We start from the raw sequence: 22,731 nt of genomic DNA on the forward strand, positions 1-22,731 counted from the left end.
TTCCAGCTCAGGGGGCCGAGTACCCTGAGGATAACTGGTCAGCCTGTTAAAGCCTGAGGCAAAGAAGGCATTAAGTACCTCAGCCTTTTCCTCATCCTCGGTGACAGTGTTCCCCCCCGCATCCAAAAAAGGATGGAGATTCTCCTTGGCTCTCTTCTTATCATGAATATATTTGCAAGAACATTTTTTGTTGTCTTTAACGACAGCAGCCAGGCTACGTTCTAGCTGGGCTTTTGCCTTTCTCATTTCCTCTCTGCACGACCTAACGAGATCCCTGTACTCTTCTTGAGTCACCTGCCCCTTCTTCCACAAGCGATAAACTCTCCTTTTTTTCCTGAGTCCCAGCAAAAGCTCCCCGTTCAGCCAGGCCGGTCGTCTTCTCCGCCCGTTCTTCTTGCGGCGTACAGGGACAGCCTGCTCCTGCGCCTTTAAGACTTCCTTCTTGAAGATCGTCCAGCCTTCCTGGACCCCTTTGCCCTTCAGGACTGTATCCCAAGGGACTCTCTCAACCAGCGTCCTGAACAGGCCAAAGTCTGCCCTCCAGAAGTCCATGGTTGCAGTTTTGCTGCCCCCCCTCCTTACTTCACCGAGAATTGAGAATACTTGATAATAAAGAAAGCACAAAAGCACTTGTCATTTGAGCAAACTTCATCAGATCTGCTTATCTGATTGGTTCAGCCAGTGCTGTGTCTTCCATTAGGATGTTTTTGGTTATTGACCAGACATCAGGTCAGCACATCACCTGAGCTGAGCTCATAGTCTGATCTAATCATTAGAGTAGGGACATAGAGAAAAGGGTAGGATTCACCTTGCTTAGCTTTAGGAGTCTACAGTGTAGGTATTAACATCTCAGCTTATGTTCTGGTTCCTGTCAAAGTCAGTGGAGGTCAGGTTACTCTCCAGAGTGACCAGAACAACTCTCCGCATGGTTCAGCTTGCAAAAAGGAGGCATAAAATTCAGGAAGAGGTGACTGGGTGACTGATGCTGAGACTCCCCTGGTTAGTTTGACTAGGTCTTCCTTGACTCTGAGAGTATGTGGGTGGCTTTCAACCAGAGGGCCCAACTCTGTATGCTCCCAGCTCCAGCAAGGTGAATCCCAGCCTGTGGCTTGTTCCAGCCTTGACTGATTCCGACTGCCTGCTTGACCTTTGGCAAATTACATACCTTTGTGTGCTTCAGTTCCTACCCATATAAACTCTGTGTAATGATACTTTCCCAGCTCTGGAAAACAGTTTGAGAGCCCCAGATGAAAAGTCGTATTATTAAGATACAGTCTTTTTGAAGGGATGCTAGTCCTTTTTTTAGAAAGCCCGTTTGTTAAAGCACAGCTGGGATTTAGGGAGATGCTGAGAAGCTATGACATATGCTTTTTGCTGCCATTTTCTGACACTGTAACAGAGGTCACTTTTACAAATATTATTAGTAATGTATGGGCTGCAGTTTAACAGCTTAGTACATTTGATTGCATATTATGCTTGATTCATTTAAACGCAAAGCTTATTCCAGGGCAGATAGCAGCACTGAATTTTTTATAGCTTATTTCACACTCTGAGCTCTGCCAGCCACTTCAGATCTGTGGCTCTTTTCTAATTGATTATCCAACATTGAACAGATCAAATGTCCATGAAGAGATTTGAAGAGCTCTCATTTGTAAATATCATGTCATAGGCAGATATGTTTCTGCCATTATAGGGCTTATTCTCCCCTGGGCTGATATATAAGACTTCCTTTACTCTCTTGGGAGTCACTGTGGATGTTCCCATAGAAGAGTTGATCAATTATGAATTGTTCTAATTTAGTAACTCACTCCACTGCTGCCATACAGTTTGCGGGGTGGGAAAGGAAGAAATCTTCCCCACTTTAAGAATACAGGGGAAAATGGTAAATTTGACAGCTTTTAGAGAAGTAGTCAGAAGATGCACGTAAGCAAATCTTGATTTACTGTCAAGGGACACTTCTTACCTCCCGGCAAAATACGCAACAACACCAGTTGCTTTGCATTGGACTGGGAAAGCAAAGCAGAATTGAGCTCTCTGTTTTTTTCTGTCACCAGAGTGGTGAAACGCAGACAGAGCATACTAAGGAATCTGGTTCTGACAGTCACTGCTCTGTTATTAGCCTGATTGTACTTGGCATGACACCTTTCAGCAGATCTTAGGTTTAACTTGTGTGTTTCCCCCTCAGGTGAGGAGATTCTCAGAAGCCTTTTTCTATACCGAGCACCAGAAACTCGCTGTGCTTACGTTCCAGGAAGGCCTGTAAGTAACTCATTAACCCTCCCCTGTCACTGGAACAACTTAAAATGTAGTTTAAAACATTTTGCAATCAAGACCGAGGTCTTTTTCTGCTGTATATGGAGGAGTTTGGTTTGAGAGAAGTCACTGAGTCTGTTCTAGCTTCATATTGTAAAACCATTGAAATCAGTGTCAAAAGTAAGTGACTCTGATCAGGCCCCAGAAATTATTAATTCAAGATTCCTATATTCTAGGGATACAATGCAGGAGATTCTCTTTCCCCATCTCTCTTCTCAGTCGCAGCTGGGTACATTTCTCTTCAGAGTGTATCTCCACCAACACCACCAGCCTCAGGGCAGGCAGAAATATTTTTTTATATCTTTCTTTAATGAACTTCCTAAACCCACTACACCAGATCCAGTACTGGTACTTTTAATGGGAAATAACTGCTGACAAACAATGAAAGCTTAACACTTAAAAATTTGCTTTTTACCATCCCTAATATACATTTTTGGGGCAGGCAGTCACGGATTTCTTTTGGTGTTTAGTCTAGCCTTACTTTCTATGGTAGAAAGGATCTTTAAATGTAGACAGGAGCATTAAACAGCCAGTGCAAAGCTGTGGATGTTCACTAGATGCAGCGGTGGAGGACGGGAATGAGGAGCACCACCACATTAGCTGGAGGAACTGTGGGAGTGATGTGAGCTCAGGGCTGATAATTAATTGACCAAGAATCAACAGTGCAAAACAGTCCAGGAAAACAAATGTTGCACTAGGCTGCATTCATAAAAATATGCTATAAAATGTTGGCAAGGTAAGTATTTCCTTCTGCTTGACACTTCTTGCTTGGAACCAAGCTGGGCAGTATGAGGAGACAGTTTTAAAGCTACACCAGGGCAAATCCTGCCTTCAGTTTTAGCCAATAGTCCCAAGTGGGGCAGATGGCTAATACTCAGGACCTGACCCCTGAAGGCAGAGTTCAAAGAAAGATTCTCAGGTTTGAATGTCTGAGTAATGAGTGATGTCCGGACTATTTGTCCACTGAAACAGCCTGTCACCATGGGGGGACCACAGCATTACCAGTGTGGAAACCCATCTTTCAGAAGGGGCTTAAAGGCCATGACATCAGGTCCTGTCATAATGATGAGGCTTAAGTGAGACATTTGCTTCTGACCTCCTGCAAAGAAGAAAATTACTTTCTCAGAGCTGTCACTAGGGACATTAGGGCTGATTCAGTGTTGATGGAAAGGGCCATGACTTCATTAGTGGATGGGTTGTACAAGGCTACCTTGTTCTGCCAAATTTGAGCAGCACCATGGCTGCAGGGGCCCAGCTGTCCTCCCATGTCAGGTTTTAAGTGAGCTATGTACAAGGAAAACCTCATGTCAAGATCCTGAGGTGAGGGCGCAGACACTCATGGCCCCATGCAAACAAACCCTACATAGAGGGAAGGCTAATTACATGAAGTGCTTTTATTTCTCCAGGCAGCCACAGAACTAGCCCATTTCCTACAGATAAACATAATTTTTCCTCAGTGACTATCAAGGGGACTAAGTAAAAAAAAAGTAAAATAGTTTACACACTTTAAAAGTTGGTCTATGTAGTAAATTCGGTCTATGCAGGCCTTATGGCAGAGTCATGTTTTCTTTTTGTTTTTGCTAGATGATGTAGTTGGATAAACAGAGTCTTGGCTGCCAGAGTATTATTAATGTTGGGGGTGGCAGTAGGGAGTATTAATTGAGTTCACAGAGTCTCCAAGTGAGATCAGCTCTCAGCATGCCAGGTGCTGCACAACCACCTCAAACGGTAACAGTTTTTCCCCCAGTTCTTTCTTCCTTCTTACCAGACAAGAGGGGTTTTTTGCCTCCCGTACTGTTGCTGTGAGTTCTGTGTGAGCCCATGCACCTACATGCCTGGCAGCATTTGACTGCTTAGACAGAAGAGGACACACCATTTTCAATACGTTGGGTATCACACAAGGTAGGAGCCTCTAGCAGGTGACATATCCTCCCAATATTTTACAGAAAAAATATTTTTTCTCACACCTTTCAATATCAATAATTCATCTTTTGTCTCGAAGCAAGTTTAGTTTATTATTTTTACATGTGATCTTCAGTAAAATGCTGATGTTATTAATTGATATGTCAGTGAGAACTTTATTATGGTGCTAAGAGTTAACTCTAAATGCCCAGGTGTTGCTGCAGGCAAGAATGAGCAGTTAGCTGTTTGTGACTCCTGTCTGAGTCATGTTTTAGCAATCAATGACTTGTTTATCTTTGAGGAAAAAATAACTGGCCTACAGGTAAGAGCAAATGATAGACAACAACAATTGTTCTAAAGCTGAAGCTGATATGCTGTTCTGAACAAAGTATTTGTGTCTAGACATAGGAATCTTCCATGCTGACATGAATTACAAACCTGCTGTTTGAGTTTTGCTTCATAATGTGTAAAGTGTGTTTTTTCCAGTTAACTGCCACATGATGATTACCTGCCTTTTGTCAATTATAATCTGGAATATTGCCATTGTGCTGTCCTATGGGATCTGTGCAGAACTGCTTTCAGCTGACCATCTATGAAAAGCTTGTTGCCTTCCTCTTTATTCCCTAGGATAAGCAGACTAATTCATCAAAGAGTCAACACAAATAAACAAACTTTGTATTTGATGTTTTCCCCATTTTTTGAGGAAGATGCTTACATAGGAAAGCTCATCAGAACTAAAAATTATTATATTTATTATAGCTGAACCCGCATCTGTATGCCAGTTTAATGTCACATTCACTGATGAAAGCCAGGTAGCATTTTACATGGGCCAAAAGATGGAAATAGACAGTTATTCTAGTTCTGCCAACAGGCAGTGGCTGAACTGATGTGTCTTAGCTCTTCCAGATGCATATATATGTGAAATATCGCAGTGCTCTGAGGACTGGTATAAATGAGATAGAGGGCCTGCCATGCATCCTTCTTGGCCTTGTTCCTCCCTGCACTGCTCAACCAAATTTTTGATTATTGCTTCCTGCATCTGGGTTTTGAAACCCTCGCCAGAGCCAGAGTGACAGACCTCTTTTCCTGACCAGAAAGCCAGCTGAGGGACCCAGTCTCGGCCAGCTGCAGTGACCCCTGGGAGGACAGCAATGAGTTATGGTAGCTAACAGGAGCCTGTGGCAGCGGCAGCTGGAACAATTTCAAAAAGGCAGAGGTTTTGCAGTGAGAGAGTGTGCAAGCTGTAGATATCTAACTGAGAGATAGAAATCAACTCATGTGAAACTTCCTAGGAACTCTGGGTACCCCCTCATCATGCAGTACTGTCTCTTCTCCTTTCAAGCACATTGCCTCTGTCCTCGGCCTACACATCCAGCTTTGCTGCCGGGCTTGCAGGAGTCATGGAGAAACAGCACGATAACTACTCAAACACTCAATTTCTTTTGTACTTTGCCGCCAGGATCCAAAGTCATGGACAGATTTCTACAGAAATTCGTAATTCAGAGTACTTCACCAGCATGCCCCCGCTTCCGGCAGAATGCCTCGACATAGATGGGGACTGGAACACGCTCCCAGTTATCTTTGAAGATAGGTACATGGATATGCCTTGCAAAGGTGAGTGAAACACCACAAGGTACAGCTTCATGAGACAGCTTGAGCTGAGGGAGGTTCACTTCCCCAGCCCAAGGTAAGCGATCTCACATCACTTGGGCTGACACTGGCTTGGATCAGACTGTGATCCACTATGTAATATAGCTGAATTCTGAATTCTTCTGTTTTCCCTAGTAGCAAACTAGGATATTTTCTGTAGCTTCATATTTTTCATCTTCAAAGTAAGCTGTTTAGTGACAAGAGCTAGAAGCAAAAATCTAGAAAGAAAACAAAATCTTTTGGATTTTTCTTACAGTACAAATTTAAAGGAAAAACAGCACTATGAATTTCATCCCCAGTGTGACATCTAGTGGTAAGAAATCTCAGAACAAAAAGCACAATTTCAGCATAAAGACCAACACTGTCCCTGAAAGGCAGCATTGTTTTTCAAGAAAATATATTCCCCTTGAGTACCTAAATAAAATTTTTAATTAAGAAATTATTTCATTCCCTAGATTTGTAGTAAAAACTCATAGCCCTTGGTTCCCTTTTCTTTTTACTCAACTATTAAGATTAGCAAGGAAGAAATATGTATTAATATTATAGGTCACCATAGTCTAGTGAATATGGCCTGTGGTCCAAAATTTCCACTCTTCCAGAGTTATCCAACTGCCTAAATTTTGACAATGCCTATTACAGATATTTAAACTATCAAACTGAGTATTAAACTGACTCACAAGCAAGAGCTATACTATAAAAAATGTCGTATGAGAGCAGGAATACAAAGAAGTGTCAGCTTTGTTTCACTTACCTATGCTGTAAAAACTAGTAGTTTAGATACAATTATACTGAGAAAAGTATATTTTGTTGTTATTGTCTTCTTTGGTATAACTGTTTAGTGAGTATAATTCTAGTTAAATGCACTCTGGCATTTGCATATGTAATATACCTCTAATGCATGTATAATTTATATAATATAAATATACATACTTTTTTAGGCCTTAAAATCACTTTTCAAAGTCCCACATCATCTTGGGGTAATTTGTTGTGTTCTTGCAGGTACTACTTTTTTTTTCTTTCTTTCAGATCAGAATTTGGAAGTTTTCTCAGATTTTGACATTCCTGCACATACTCAAATGGATGTAATAGATGACAACGAGGAATTTGCATCAAATGATGCCACTGCAGTAATGAAAGGAGACTTTGGGAAAGGTACTCTGCTAATACACACAGATAGGATAAAGGGGAATCCCTCCTGCATATATCGTGGTACTGAAGGTGCTGTTTATACAGCTAAGGGTTTAAACCAGTACTCCACATCTCAGGTATGTACAGCGAATAAAGAAGGCCAAAGGAAACCTGAAAATATTTTTGTTTCAAGTAAGGAAACTACTTCTGACTCAGAGCCAGGCAATACAGAATGCACATCAGAAGACTTTAAAACACCCGAGGAAGTTTTATTAAAAGACAGTAGTCTTGCAGCAGATGTTACCTATGGAGATACGAAATCTAGCAATAAGGATTCCCACAAAAGTGAGCCCATGTTAATTGTCAGTGCTCAGTATGAGTGTGTAGCACGTGGAACTGATTGCTTGGAAGGCAGGACTGAAATACATAAAATAAATGAATCTAGTCATCCCAAGAATAATTTCACTTCATCTGAACTTGCACTGAATGAATTAACCAGTCTTGAAAAAACAGGAGATCCACACACCAAGGCTCCGCTCCCTGTTTTGAAAGCTTTGCCCACGCACAGCTTTGAAGTGAAATTGTTCACAAAGGAGCAACGAGGTGAGGAGTGTGAAGAATTTACCCTGATGTCAGGGGTTATAAAAAGATCCTCCTCTATAATATCCGATTCAGGCATTGAAAGCGAACCAAGTTCGGTGGCATGGTCTGATGCTCGTAGCCGGGCACTGGAGCTGCCCAGCGATCGAGAGATCCTGCACCACTTGGTACGAAGGCACGCCACCCACCGAAATTCCCTGGAGGGTGGCCACACAGAAAGCAATACCAGCTTGCCCAGTGGCATCCAAGCATCACTCACATCCATCAGCTCTTTGCCCTTTGAAGAAGAGGAGAGGGAAGTGGAGCTTACCAAACTGACAAAATCTGTCTCAGCTCCTCAGATCAGTAGCCCAGAAGAGCCTGTGGATGAGGTGGATATATCCAAACACAGTGAAGCAATCTCAGGAGATTCAGGAGGAAACTTACAAAGTTGCATGAAAACAGAGAGTGGAGATGGAAAATTAATTGTGGACTTTTCTGAGCGTCAAATCACCACTGAAAGTGGACAACTAGAACCAAGAGGACATCCCAAACCCTCTGTCAGACACAGTAGCAGTAACACTGAGTTACAAGGGGAGGAGGAGAAGGAAGGTTTTCCAGATACTTACTGTAGTTTGAAAAATGCAAGACCACACATTTGTCCAGAGCAACTCCCAGACAATGTCTCTAAGTGCCAGTCACTGGAGAGCAATGGTGAGTGCAGCTTAAAAACACCAAGGGCTTGTAATTACTTGGACAAAAATATAGATAAGTTTGATACACGCATTGAGGATCCAAAGGATATGCTTAAGCCGGACAGTTTAAAAATACAACAAGGCTTTTACTCCAATAGCAGAATTTCAGGAGAGGAGACTTTCTCACAAAGCATACAGCTGGCATCAGATTTTTGCTATCCTGTTCCAGCTCCTTCAGAGACCTCGACTGAATTTGGCTCAATGCAAGGAGAGTGTGGTAGTTCTCTTGCTGATGAAAGCCCAGCAGTGTATGCAGAAATGCAGGGGTTACAAGAAATTGAGCTCAATGACTCACCTGCCTCAGCGGACCCTGCTGTAGGATCCTACCAGGCTGAATATCCTCAGGAACCCAACAGCCAAGAGCATAAACTTGTAGCTAATGGCACTGGGTTTCATTTGGCGACAACGGAGGGAGTAGCCCTGGAAAGCAGAAAGGCTGTTGATGTAGTTAACCTGTCCGTCTCTTGCACAGCCACGTGTCTTCCCTTTTCTTCTGTGCTCAAAGAGACCCCTGCTATGGTCGGCTTCTCTGCAAAGCAGGCTGCATTCCCCATCACACGCCAGCCTCTGGGCTCTTTCGGACTTGTCTCTTCTAATTCAAATGAGATGGATGAAGAGACCAATGAAAGGATGCTGAAGTAAGAATGTCTAATTACTTTCTTCATTAATGTTACTGTAATGCCAAGAGACCCTGACAAAGTTCAGGGCCCTAATATAGTAAGCATACTGTAAGCTTGCATTCAGAGACAGTTGCTGCCTGAGGAATTACAGTATAAATAATCAGAACAGACAAATGGTTTATATAGAATAAATTATCTAAATAGTCAGGAAGGATGAAAACACAGAGAGATCGAGATTGTCAAAGACATTAGCTCTTTAATCCTCATGAAAACCAGTGGATTTAGGCGTCTAAATAATCTTTAAGATCTGGCCCTCCTTCATGAAGTCAAGGTTACCCAGACTTGAGTATTAATCCCAGATAGTTCACTACGACAGTGCCATAGCTTGTTTTTCTCTTCTGCTTAAATAATTGCACTTATCAGCTAAACTATGAAACAGGAGCACCAAGTGGCTGGTAGGGTCTCAGCTTCAGCTTCTCAAACTGGAAAAATGGGATACTTGGCATCCTGGGTAGCTGGAAAAGAGGCATTTTTTTTTTTTCTTACTTCATTGCCCATGGCAAAAGTGCCACATCATGGCCTTGATGTCACAGTGGCCCATTTCACAGATTGACACACTAGCACATGTATACTTCTGTTAGTTTGGTGTCTCTGCTGTGCTGAGGGAAAACAGTAGGATGTGAATTTCTCAACCCATTCAGCTGCCCAAAATGTTGACTCTCTGCATGTGCATTCATTTGCGACCCAAGGCTTTATTTTTATTTTTTGAAAGCACCTTGAGGTTCATTTTATAGATGCTGTTGTAAATCCTGCTTAATCTAAGCACAAAATGTGTTCCTTCTTTGTGAAGCAAAATATTTAAGCATGTATTCTTGCACATGAATCCAGGTCCATGGCCTGAACGCTAGATTTTCCATTTTTGTGTCCCTTTAAAATCAGTAGGGCTGATGTAAGTAATTGCTCACCCTTATATCAAGTGGCCTTAAGCTGTCCCCAAGCTTTAAAGGTTTATATCTCCTAACCTGGTCCATCCCAGTTTTCTACCTAATTCTACACTTATGTTGTTATTAATTCCTAAAAGCTCTGGATAAGTTTTGCTAAGTCTAAAAGCCACTGAAGAGTTTGGCATCTTCAGCCAGCAGAATGCTTCAGGGTGAATTTGTGTGTCAAATTTTAGGCCCTCAGTGGGAAAGTGGCTAGCTTAATTCTTTCAGCACTGAGCTGCTCTTCCTCTTAGCTACTAAATGTTTTCAAAAGAACCCCAAACCAAACCAAAGCAGAAATATCTACCATATGAGGTGCATCTTTTAACTCCACAGTCTGAGGAATGGGGAGAACACCTTCTACCTGCCTATAAATTCATCTGATGCTAGCAAAATGATATATTTTGCATTTCAGTATCTATAAGGCTGATGACATTGTTAAGATGCAAAATTGCTAATTCTGTATCTTAGTCTTATTGTTATGGGTCACCAAAAAATTATTTTTTGTAAATCATTCATTCCTCTGGCAGGTGTGAGGTGCTAATGGGCTTTAGTTATTCCCTATATGTAGCCAAATCACTCAGAAACAGATTTTCTTCCCTGAATCCGGATTTCTCTCAATCAGAATAGATAAGGAATAGTATGCAGGTCTCTACTTGAAAGTTGCAAACATAACTTCTTGCAAATACCAGCCTCCTTGTTTGAAGGTTTGTTGTTGAACACCCAGTTCTATTGTGATTAATTAATGTATTCTCCAGTTTTTATCAGGCCAAAGAAAAATTTAAAAAAGAAATGAAGATTGAAGGATTTCTGTACAGTGACTTATCTGTACTAGCTTCTGATATCCCATATTTTCCACCAGAGGAAGAGGAAGAAAATTTGGAAGATGGAATTCACCTGGTTGTCTGTGTCCATGGATTGGATGGTAAGGCCAGGAGGAATTGCTGTTTGCAAGTCATTTTGGTGTAAACAAAAAAAAGTGCAGATGTTCAGCAAGTATGAAAGAAGGGAGAGTCTAAGGAAAGTATTTATCTTAAATAAGTATTAGTCCTTATTATGTTATTCAGTCTATTGCAATAAAGGATCAAGGAGAATATTAAATATTTGCTCTAAGAAATGGGTGCTGCAACTCTTTTTCTTGTTGTTTCAGCAGAATTCTACACCAAAGTACATCAGTCCTTCTGTGTACAGGAGGAGTGTATTACAGTAACTCTTCTTGTCTTTCTGCAGATACTTGGTTGTTTTGCGGTATGTCACCAGGATGAAAACATTATTTAACCACCCCAACACTCTTATAGGGTAGATAGTGTCTGGCTTTAGAAAGTGAGAGAATAAAAATAATTATTCACTGCAGAGGGAACAGCTTGGAATTTTTTACATATATACTTTCTAAGCAGAAAACAGATATGCTAAACTTGAAATGTCTCTTGACAAATTATTTATATCACTGGGAAAGGTGTAGACGTTAACCTTGAAACTACAGAGAAGGAGGGGTAGAGACTCTGAAATCTCAGGCATTCTCAGAAAGGTGGAAAACAAACACTTGCTGGCTTGAGCAAGGACCGTTTACCATTCAATATCACAGTGGCAGTAATGTCCTTCTCACGAGGTGGAGGTACCTCCTTTGCCAAGAAAACATTTCAGAAGACTCTGGCATTTCCTAGTATGGAATGGGGCATCTCCCAAAATATTAGGAGCCTGACAGTATTGCAGCACCATCTCTAATTGTGAATACGCAGAGGCAAGCTACTCTACAGCTGAAGGTACAGCCCTATACCCCAGCCCTGGCAGGGCTGCAGTGTCCCCTGGGAGCCTCACCAGCTGTGAAGGTGGAAGGACAGACCTCAGCTTTTTTTCTTACCTCTGCTGTTCAGCAAATAGGGGACAGAGTTATTCTGGGCCTGATCTTTGCCCTTTCTTCCCCACCATTTATGCAGTCCCCAGCAGCAGGAGGTGAGGTCCAGCCCCACCTTGTGCAGGCTGCGGATATTCTTGTTCTCCTGCTGTTTCAATGCATGATCCTATGGTGTGCTGAGCTGTCTTAGCAGCACTTAGCAAGAGCTCCCTGGTGTCAAGGTTTATAGGAAGATGAGTGTATTAAATTGACTCCATATTAGTTATTTTTCTGTTGAATTACATCTTATGAAGTACCATTTATTTCTAGGTAACAGTGCAGATCTGCGGCTGGTAAAGACTTTTATAGAACTGGGACTCCCTGGTGGAAAACTGGACTTCCTAATGTCTGAAAGAAATCAGGTAGTACAGAGCTAATTTCTGTCTTCCTTTAGATCTGCTACAAGCTGTTGACATTGCTGAAACAGGCCCTTCAGCAAAGCCTTTTCGCCAGCTGAGTGAAACAAAAGCACTGGGGAATTCAGGGAATTTTATGTAGTATTTAGTGCAAAGGCCTGGTCCTGTGCCTGTCTAATTTGATAGGGTGTTCAAACCCACCAGAAAATATTCCCAGCATTAACGTCAAAGGCAATGACATTAGCAGTTAGAGGACTAGACCTTAGAAGAAAATTGATTTATCCTGTCAATTTGCAAACCTAGCAGCCTGGTGCCTCTCCCTGTTGGATGCCAGGCAACACAGCACCGACAGAAAGCAGCAAGTTTAGTGATGTTAAATTCTCCAGAGGATGTGGAATATCCAGCAGGTGTTGTCAGCTTCCTTTGCTGCATCAGCCATTGTTTCTCCTGTTGCAATGTTTCTGAGATTTATTTCCTTGAATGACAAAGAAAAGTCTTCTAGAAAAATTCATTGCTAGTCTAGGCAGAGAAAAAAAAATGAATTCTGTGCTTTGCCCTGCAATGAACCCATATTTATGACACAGAGGCCTAATTTTATGCACAAGATAAGGATTTCCAGTGCCCAGTCAGCAAAATCATTCTGATTTACAAGCAGCTGAGAAAATTGAGTCAAAACTTTCCAACCTTCTTTGTTCAACAGCATTTATATTTTGAAGTGGCCAGTTGGTGTTAGTCTATGAACTTGCCACCTTCCAGTGCACATCACTGTCAGCAGCAGACCTGCACAGTGAACATAAGCAAGATGAAAATAATGAGGAGACCACTTCAGACTTGCGTCAAATCCTCTTCTCATGTTTTTGGAGAATGAAACATCTTACAACATCTCTATTTAACATTATCCAGAGCCCATAAAGGGAACTTTTAGTGCTCTTATAGTCTGGGAAGGTGAGGAAGTTCCCATGGCACTGGAAATAGAACCCCTATGGTTTGATGACTATTTGGATGCTGTAAAGCATCCTGTCACACTTTTTTTTCCCTGCTCTGAGAACCACACTGAAAATGACCCCAGAAATCAGTTGTTTAGCTGAAGTTTGGCTTGTAGAGCAAAGTGCAAATCACTTTTTTTAGGTATTCATTTCTGATACATTTGACAAGGTCAATCAGACTGAGATGATACTAAAGGATGGAGATATAACAGGTGAAATATAATGCTTGATGTATTCTGTTTATGATTAATGTTCAGGCTGATATTCTTCCACTTTTAAAAAACCTGAAAGATTGGGATAATGAGCCTAGGAGGAAATCATTATTTATAAATACAGACAAAACCAACAGGCAGAAGGTTAGTGGACTGCTTGTAGTTTTTGAGAACATTTATTTTAAGGCCGTATTGCAAAGTGAATATGCTCATGTTTTCCATTGCAAGCGCTGCAATTAGCAAGATGAGTTCTGTCACAAAAGCATTAATTACTGATATGTTTGCTCTGAATAGCTGTACCAACATTTGATGATTGTTTTTGTGGCAACTCATTAGTTACGAATTTGATTTAAAGTCCTGTTGGATTGCCAAATGACACAGTTCTGAATAAGATCTGCTTGCAATCATATAGACTGGACAATATATTATTTGTTTTATTGTATCACAACTGGCAGTACTGTTGCAAGCAACAAATTGTCTCTCTCTAGCACTCATTCTCTTACTGATAACTGTTGAATAGCAAACACACAGCATTTCATTAAGATTGCCAAATAATTTTGTGATTGCATCCTTAGCATCCTTAGCATCAGCATAACCCGTGTGTCAGTGTATAATGCTGTAAACTATTTTATCATAATAATCTTTTAAATCCTAAATGCCAAAAGCTTTTCTTCCATGTGAAGAGTACAGTATCTAAAGCAGCTGAGCATTAGCAGTTCTTACCAGTGTCAGGTCAGGCTGCTTTAAGATCATACTTGTGACTCTGGAATCACTCAGCCTAATATTGTTAATCTTAACTATTAGTAAATCATAGGTCTGGGTTTATCCTATCATGACATGTGCCAAAGTTAGAAGCACAGTTGGTAGAGAAAGAAGTAACCACAGGAGGTAATTTAATCCCCTTAAAATATGAATTGTCTTCTAGAGGGCCCTATTTCCATGCCCTACAAAGTGTAGGGTTACTCTACTCCTAACTTGAATTCTCAGGTTGTGCTCTTAAAGCTAAAAGGCACAATATAGAGTCAAAGAGACTCTATGACAAAAAATTTTGCCTTTCCTTACCTACAAGCTCACTGAGGACAGCAAATTTCTACATGGACTTTAATGATAGCTACGTGACCCTCACTGACCCATGATATTGTTGTTACTGTTGATGCTATGTGAGAAAGAAAATACTTGTCTTGAGTAAGTTTGCAATATTAGTTGGAAGCTATTTGCTAATAAACTGAAAGTGAAACTTCATGACCTTGTTTTCAAAGGAGAACTTCAATTTTTAGAGGACCTGGAAACTGAAAAAATCTTCCCCCTTCCCCCTTGAGCATGTATAAAGAAAAATTGAACTGGTTATTACATTTCTGATTGCATTTTACTTTGAAAATAACATCAGTCTGCCATAAGTGCAATATATTTTAATTCATCGACTCACTCTATTTTTCACCAGACTGATACTTTTGCTGATTTTGATACAATGACTGACCGATTATTGGATGAAATTATTCAGCATATCCAGTTGTACAACCTCTCCATATCCCGAATAAGGTAAACATTCTGATAGTTAATAGTCTGTAGCTGTTTGAGTTACATGAGCAACATTCAGTGAAATTAGCTTTTCCAAAAGTACCCTGTGTCAAAAGCCATTGAATCAGTGAGATGAATTTTTACATTGTTATAGATGGAAGAGTATCTACTAGGCTGAAAAAAATGTGAAATGATAACTAAAAGATGTTACTGAAAGCCCTGATAGAGTTCCCTCAAGAGCAATTTATGCCACCCTTATGTTTAATTTGGATAAAATACAGATGGTTTTTGTGTTAATGTATTTCTTTCTTTCCCAACAGTTTTATTGGACATTCCCTTGGTAATGTCATCATTCGATCTGTACTAACTCGCCCCAGGTTTCGCTATTACCTCAACAAGTTACACACCTTCCTGTCCCTCTCTGGGCCTCACCTGGGAACCCTTTACAACAACAGTACTTTGGTTAGTACAGGTAAGAATTGATGGGAAAGCTATGACTGGCTGCAGTTCATGGCCGAGTGCATGAGAGAGTAACACATGGAGGTAGCAATAAATCATAACAACATGACTTGTACACTGAAGTTGTGGAAAAAATTTCCTGAAGACTTCAAACCCACACAGAAAAAAATTGCAATGAGAGAGGCTTTCAGTATCTACTACAAGGTCCAGCACTGTGCTCCCTGGAAAACCCAAGGGTGTGCAGCAGTGAGAGAAGACCTTGCTTCCACTGTATTCTTCCATTTCTCTGTGTACTGCCAATAAAGAGAGGCATCTCCAAGGCTGAAGAAGACACTTACAGTGCTATGGGAATGGAATGTCCCACAGTTCGACCTTCCTGAGTGTTTATGCTACCATGACATGGATAATCATAGAATCATAGAAGAGTTTGGGTTGGAAGGGACCTTTAAAGGTCATCTAGTCCAACCCCCCTGCAATGAGCAGGGAAATCTTCAACTAGATCAGGTTGTGCAGAGCCCTGTCCAGCCTGACCTTGAATGTTTCTAAATCTACCCTCTTTTAGTTTAAAACCATTACCCCTATCCAGCGAGACCCTTAGACTTTTCTCCCTGTTGATTAGCAATACAAGAGGAAACAAAGACTTAATATAAGTTACAGTTATTTTATAAAGAGTTACAGTGCTACCCTTATTGTAGGCACATGTCTTTAATCCCCTTGGTTGATAATTAGCAAAGAGGATAAAAATATGCACCGATTTTCATTCCAGGTCTATGGCTCATGCAGAAGTTGAAAAAGTCAGGGTCACTTTTGCAACTGACCTTCAGGGACAATGCGGATCTGCGCAAGTGTTTCCTCTATCAGCTCAGCCAAAAAACGGGTGAGTAGGCTTGATGTGGCTGTGTAAATATCAAAGGCTATTCCAAAGGATTGTGATGGATTGCCACGTCCTCCAGGGAGTAAAGGAAATCTGCATTTTGTTAATGATCTTTCTTTAAACAACCTTGCTTTTGAGAAGGGCTGCTCTGTCTAACATCTATTTTATCTGTGCATTTTTTCTGTGCCAGTTATCAGTGAATATATTTGCCAAACTGTTAGCACTAAATAAGACCTCCGTGCTGTAGTAAACATGCACCTAAGTTTATATTCTGCAAGCAAGAAATATCATTCTTGACAAGCCACCATTGCTTAATTTATGCTACTAGATGAAAACCATTTTTCCTTTTTTTTTTTTTTTAAGTTTAACATCTCTCGTCTCTAGGAAATATGACTCTGTGAGATGAAGAGCAAATTTTATTCATGTCTATTGTGACACCTTTGTACTACAGAGAGAGATGTATGGCCTCACACTGGAAAAATGATGCCTAAATAGAGACCTTTTTACCCCTTCCTTGGTCTGTCATGACTAAATGAAAAAAATCAGGCTTTTCTTAAGAAAAGAAAGTAAGCATGAGCACTCTGTTCAAGCATTTTTTTTTTTAAGAAGTATTTTTAATATTGTGCATGAGAAAACTGATGCTAAGTATGTAGTCACAAGGTCACTACTTGTTATTTAATTATTTTCTCATATTTTGGTACATTGTTAATAGGAAACAAAGACTATGTTAAGATGAATATAACTTCTTAATTCTTAGTCTGACAGACATAGAACTGTTTCATAACTTTATGAACACACTAAATGACATAATCAATGACAGAAAGCTGCTGTATCTTGGCATTATTTGAATTTCCTTATTTGAATTTTCCCTTTGATTCCCTGGCTCTCATTTCTGTGGAGTACAGTTGATGTTTGCTTTATTACTGTCATGTTCAAATAAAATTGGGTCTACACAGGAAGCTCACATTGTAACTTCCCAAGCAAAGAATTCCCAAGCATTCATTGTTTGTTAGCTTGCTAGACTGAAGATCTAACAGGCTATAAATGAAGGTGTTAACCCTGCAAAAGCAGAAAGCAGAAATTTAAATGTGAAGAGGATTATCTGTAAAGTCAGAATCATCGAGGTAGATGCTTCGGAAAAAAATCTGAAGAACTAGGTGGGTCCATATGTGAACATATGAGCTGGCATACCGTGTCAAAACAGAAGTGTCCCTACTCTAGCACTCTGCTCCCAAAAGTAGTTGAGAGAACCTACAGAGGGAGAAATATCAGGAGCAGTGTTGTGCCTACTTTCCCAGATAACTCTTTAAGCCTCCAGCAATTTCTGACTTTGTTCTTGAAGTAGAGGTCCCTGCTACTTTTCAATCTCTTTAAATGTTCCTTGTGCTTGTCTTGAAAGAAAAAAATAAACATCATTCCCTATTGAACCTCTTCATGTAACATTTTAGATATGGTAACACTCACTGTTGCTTTTCCTACCTTTTACCTCAGACTGAAGTCACAAACTCATTGGTTTGATTGCACAAGAAGAAAATGATAGACAGCTTCAGCCAGGCTTAGTAAAGGCAGCCAGCAGGACTCTTCTTTGTGGTGGTGATGGTCAACTTTTGTACGAAAGTCTAGAAATCAAAGGACTTGGTTCCAGGCCCCTTTCCCATAAGGGGGAGGGAAAGATGAAGGTCAAACCCACAGCTCTTCTGTGTTCAGGTTAATCTCTGGACCAGTAGACTAGATCATCTGTGTCCATTTTCCTATTTTTCTGCTGAATGTGGGTGATGGAGGGCTCAAGAGACCACAGACAGGGCAAAGAGCAGAACCCTGTTTCCACAGTCCATCAGTGGCCCCATTGCCTCCAGGGAAGAGGGAGGATTCCTGGTTTCCAGTCCATGTACCAGCAGTGTGCGTTTATGCCCCTGAATGCAGGGACTGGATCCCAAGGCTCCCTCAACACTGATATAATAGTATGGCATCATAGCAGTGAAGTTGGTTCCACTTCTCCTCCCTCTCTCTGTTTGCTTTGAAAATTGTACTAATTTGTTGTGTTACTTTTGAATGTGACCCCCATTCCTGTAAATGCGTATTTATCCAAAAACACTCGCTGACTGTAGTGAGGCTGAACATGTGTTTCCAATGTTTAGAGGCATAAATATTTGCAAGATTAAGGTTTTAATCAAACACTTTTTTCAAACAGAGTCAGTTCTTAGTTTTTTTGTTGACAAACAATTGACCTGTATGACCGTTGATAAGTAAATAGTTTGCAGAAGCAGCAGAAATGGGTTTAAGCTATTATTAATCTTTCTAAGCTTGTGTTGCATGTTTTAGTTACTATCATCTATTTTGCCCTGTAGATTTTCAAATGTGTTTGAACATGAAGTCGTCATGCTGACACTGTATGTATTTTCATTGCTGTGCATCATTGTGATAGATGTATTTCATGCATTTGCCACAGGTCTTCAGTACTTTAAAAATGTTGTGTTAGTGGCCTCACCCCAAGACAGATACGTACCCTTTCATTCGGCAAGAATAGAAATGTGCAAAAATGCACTTAAGGACAGACACACAGGTATGTTTAAGATCCTTCTTATACTTACAAAGCTGTTGAAGAATTGTGTTTTTGTGTAACTGAGGTCAGTGCATTAGAAGGATTTTTCATCAGCATGATGAAAACTCAAATGTTTATTTGATAAGGAAGAAAATGTTCTCTTCCCACAGGAAATTAGTGAAATCACTAAAAGAAGCTTTTTAAGAAGCTCTTTGTCTGATGAAAACAAATTTCAATCAGGTCATAATCAAAGGTTTCTTACTGCTTCTTCTCCTTCCCTCTAATTTATTTTTTTTAAAAGTGATGATAATAGAACTAGCTCGTGACAATGTTTTTCTGTAGTCTACTGATTTACTAGTACTGTCTCACCTTTGTTTCACATAATGAAATCTCTCTCAGCACATCCAAAGTCAGTGGGTTTTCCCTTTGTTTTCAATAGTGTTTGGATAATTGCCAGGTAATTTAAGGGACAGATCCAAAATCATATTGGTTTGTAATAAAATCTGTAAAGCACATCAGGACTCACGCCATCAGAGGCCTAGTCCTCCTGTGAGCTCAGGCTGTGTATTGTCCCAATTATTGCCTTTGTTATTAGCAGTCTCCCTCATTTATAAAATGTTTCATGGCTTCAGTTTGATACCACTTCCAGAAATAACGTTCTGTGTAATTTCATACCTATTTCACATATGTGATTACCTAGAAATGGAGGTACTCTTTGGAAGTAGAAAGAGACACCCAGGCCCAATAGTCAACATGGTTGACTTCACACATCTTACCTAAATTACAGATCTTTCTATCCTACCTCATATATGAATTAAAAGGTAATTTTCTAACTCTTCCAGTGGTTGTTTCTCACAGGGAGATGTTTGACCTTGCAGGAGCCAGATCTACATTCAGTGTAGATCATTTATGAGTACAAGCTGCCTGAGCCATTGTTTTTCCACTGTAAACTCAACTATCTGCATAATTTTCTTCCTGCATTAGATTCCCCAGAGAAACCCGAATGGACCTCTACATCTTGCCAGACCCTTTTGCATTTGAATTCACAGTCAGCGTTAGTCCAACCCTCTTCCCCTGAAGGAAACAAGAGCATTTCCTTCCACCACAGAGGAAATGAGACTAAATGCTGAAGAGTGTCCCACTCTTCAAGCTAGCAGCTTCAGCAGACCTCTTCAGATGGCCAGTGCCTCCATTAGATTAACAGCATCCTGGCACTTGGCAAATCTTTGAAATGGACTGCTATCTATCTCTTGCATTTTGGCCTTGCTTCTATTTTCTTTCTCATTGCAACTGTAAATGATACTGGAAGGAAAGAGGGGATCTGGCAGCTTTGTCATGGAGGTGTAACATCTAAACTCTTTTGCAGGTCCTGTTTATGCAGAAATGATTAACAACCTGCTCCAGCCTTTGATTGGGGCGAAGGACTGCACTTTGATCAGACACAACGTGTTCCATGCTCTGCCAAACACCGCCAACACATTGATAGGCCGGGCTGCCCACATTGCCGTGCTGGACTCTGAACTTTTCCTGGAGAAGTTTTTCCTTGTGGCAGGACTCAACTACTTCAAATAGTGCCTGAAGTGCGGGGTAACAGAGGCAAACCTTTTCATTGAGTGGAGGAGAATCCCTTAGCCAAAAGAGTGCAGTATTAGAAATGAGATCAGGCAGGACGTTCAAACTCTCAGTTTCCATTTCTGTTTCAGAGAATAAAGTGCTATGGCTTTAAGGCATTCAAGCTTCCAAATATTGGTGCTTTTGGAAGAAATAAATATTCCTCTTCAGTTTCTATGTTCTTTGTCCACATAAAGACATGAGCCACTTCAGAAGTACAGAATCAGAATAAGAAAGCTAATTCTCTAAATGTGATTGGACCAGTGTGATTCCCATTTCTCCTGAATATTAACCCAGGAATTTGGCTGTCCTTGATTTAACGCTTATTTACGTATTAACAAAGCTATATATTTGCAGCACTTTTGGGGTAGTTAACACAAGAGGAAACAAGCATATATGAACTCAGGTTAAAACCTCCTTTGTGATGAACTGAGAAGTCTGAAAAAACATTTATGAAAGTTTCAATGTTTCCATTTGATGAAAGAAAATATCTGGATGGTTCCATTACTGGTAATAATTTTTAACATACGTACATTCAAATAACGGAAAGGAGTGAAATATTTAACATAGAATGAAGAAATGTTGATATTTGTCTTTAAAAAACCCACAACTTTAAGTTGGGAAGAATTTTGTTCAAGTTAGAATTTGCCAAACCAAGAGGAGTCTATCGGATTACTTGTAAAATATCAGTGGCATCCATTAACATTTCTCCTGTTTACATTTATAAAGGATCATTATTGTGCTTGTTATAACCTTAGAGGTAAAATTTTTAGTTTTACATTTGTATCTAAGTACATTTACCCCAACAAATTTTTATTTTTTTAAAATATATTACTCTGAGATGAATTTCAAAATATAGCCAGTAATACCCCTAAAAACCCCAATCAGATGAAAATAAGCTGGAGACACAGAGCAGTAAGGATTGTGGAAAGCTTAAAAAGTATGAGGATGTCTTCTTAGGCACCTCTGCAATGCTCTATTAACGCTTTACTAATGCCCATTTGCAGTGCTATATACAGTCCTAGTTATATGGTTACAGCTGGTTGAAACATTTAAAACTTTATTCATACAAAGATATCCAAGTTGTTTTTAAGGGTTTGGAAAAGAACCCATTTTTCACTTTTTTAGTTTTTTTTTTCAATTTTTCATTAAAATTTTTATCAAAAAGTTATTAAAGTGAAAAATTTCAATAACTTTCTATACATTTTCATAACATTTTGATAACTTTTCAATGTCACAGCAGTTTTTTCAAAAAAGAGAAAGTGAATAATTCTTCACAATTATTTTTGTTTGGAAGGCAGGTAATTTTTTAATGCAAATATAATTTGTTTAAAACCATAAGTGACCAGTCATCTATATCTTGTGACAAAAATGATAAAAAAATAACAAAGGTGGTTTCAGGTGTCAAGACTCTAATCAGTAAATTAAGAGCAAGATAGTGGAGATTTCTGAAATAAAAGAGTTAGAAAATGAAAACAAAAGACCTTGCAACCACAAGGAAATATTTGTACATGCAAAAAGTAAAACTAGTTTTTTTCAAAAGAAGAAAAGTGGAAAAGTTACACAGAATTAGTTCAAGAAAAGAGTTGCTAGCAGACTGGTAAATGCTGCTAAAGAACAAGGCTGGTCTGATAATGTAGGCATGCTTTTAAAATAGGAAGGAGAAAGAAGGAATATACAAAAGGTGAGACTAAGGTCACCTGAAAATAGGAAGGTATATTGCACCTAAAAATCATCTGCCCCTCAGAGGGGCAGAAATTATATAGAAACAGTTACATGGTGTGTTTCAATATTGACAATTTTTTTAAACATTAAGTATTACCTCAGTACTTGAATAAAATAGATAGATACTATTTTCTCTTTCTTTCCCTTTTATAAATTGACAGTTTAAAGCTAAAAGCCAGATTTACCCTGTTAACTAATAAATCCTGTCAAGAATCAAGAACTTCTGGTTCCCGCTCCTTGTTTGGGAAGTCTCTATCACTTTTTGGCCTCAACATTTTAGTGCCAGCTACACTTACATATCACAGCTTACTTCTTCCTTGGTAAATTGTTTACAGAATTTTAAATATAATGAGACATGTAGGTTAAGCTGCTATACAGTGCAGTGGTTTTGAGCCACAGACATGGACTTCTAAAGAGTATGTGAAAAACAAGAAGAGCAATCTCCAACCATCAGCAAGTGTGCTGTTTGAGCATCTGCTCCTCTTTTATAAAATGTTCAGGAGTCTGCCAACAGAAAATTTTGAAAAACATTGAAAGAGAGGTTAGTTTACACATATATACATGCCTAATGTATGTGTGTGTATATATGTATACAGTCTGTACAAAGAATTGTGCTTATTTCAA

The 22,731-nt window shown here is 39.8% G+C and overlaps 1 protein-coding gene across 1 annotated transcript in view; it reads left to right on the top strand.

The window, feature by feature from the left end:
• FAM135B (family with sequence similarity 135, member B) overlaps positions 1-20,343 on the top strand; it is a 156,530-nt gene extending 136,187 nt beyond the window's left edge. Inside the window, exons 10-19 of the mRNA XM_009320931.1 lie at positions 2,186-2,259; positions 5,675-5,829; positions 6,892-8,965; positions 10,689-10,855; positions 12,095-12,186; positions 14,820-14,917; positions 15,217-15,368; positions 16,122-16,232; positions 18,679-18,792; positions 20,138-20,343. Coding sequence (XP_009319206.1) covers positions 2,186-2,259; positions 5,675-5,829; positions 6,892-8,965; positions 10,689-10,855; positions 12,095-12,186; positions 14,820-14,917; positions 15,217-15,368; positions 16,122-16,232; positions 18,679-18,792; positions 20,138-20,343 — 3,243 coding nt within the window. The remainder of the gene's footprint in view (positions 1-2,185; positions 2,260-5,674; positions 5,830-6,891; positions 8,966-10,688; positions 10,856-12,094; positions 12,187-14,819; positions 14,918-15,216; positions 15,369-16,121; positions 16,233-18,678; positions 18,793-20,137) is intronic.
• Positions 20,344-22,731: the final 2,388 nt, after the last annotated feature.

Source organism: Pygoscelis adeliae, unplaced genomic scaffold (assembly GCF_000699105.1).
Source record: "Pygoscelis adeliae isolate BGI_AS28 unplaced genomic scaffold, ASM69910v1 Scaffold342, whole genome shotgun sequence".
NCBI classification, from domain to species: domain Eukaryota; kingdom Metazoa; phylum Chordata; class Aves; order Sphenisciformes; family Spheniscidae; genus Pygoscelis; species Pygoscelis adeliae.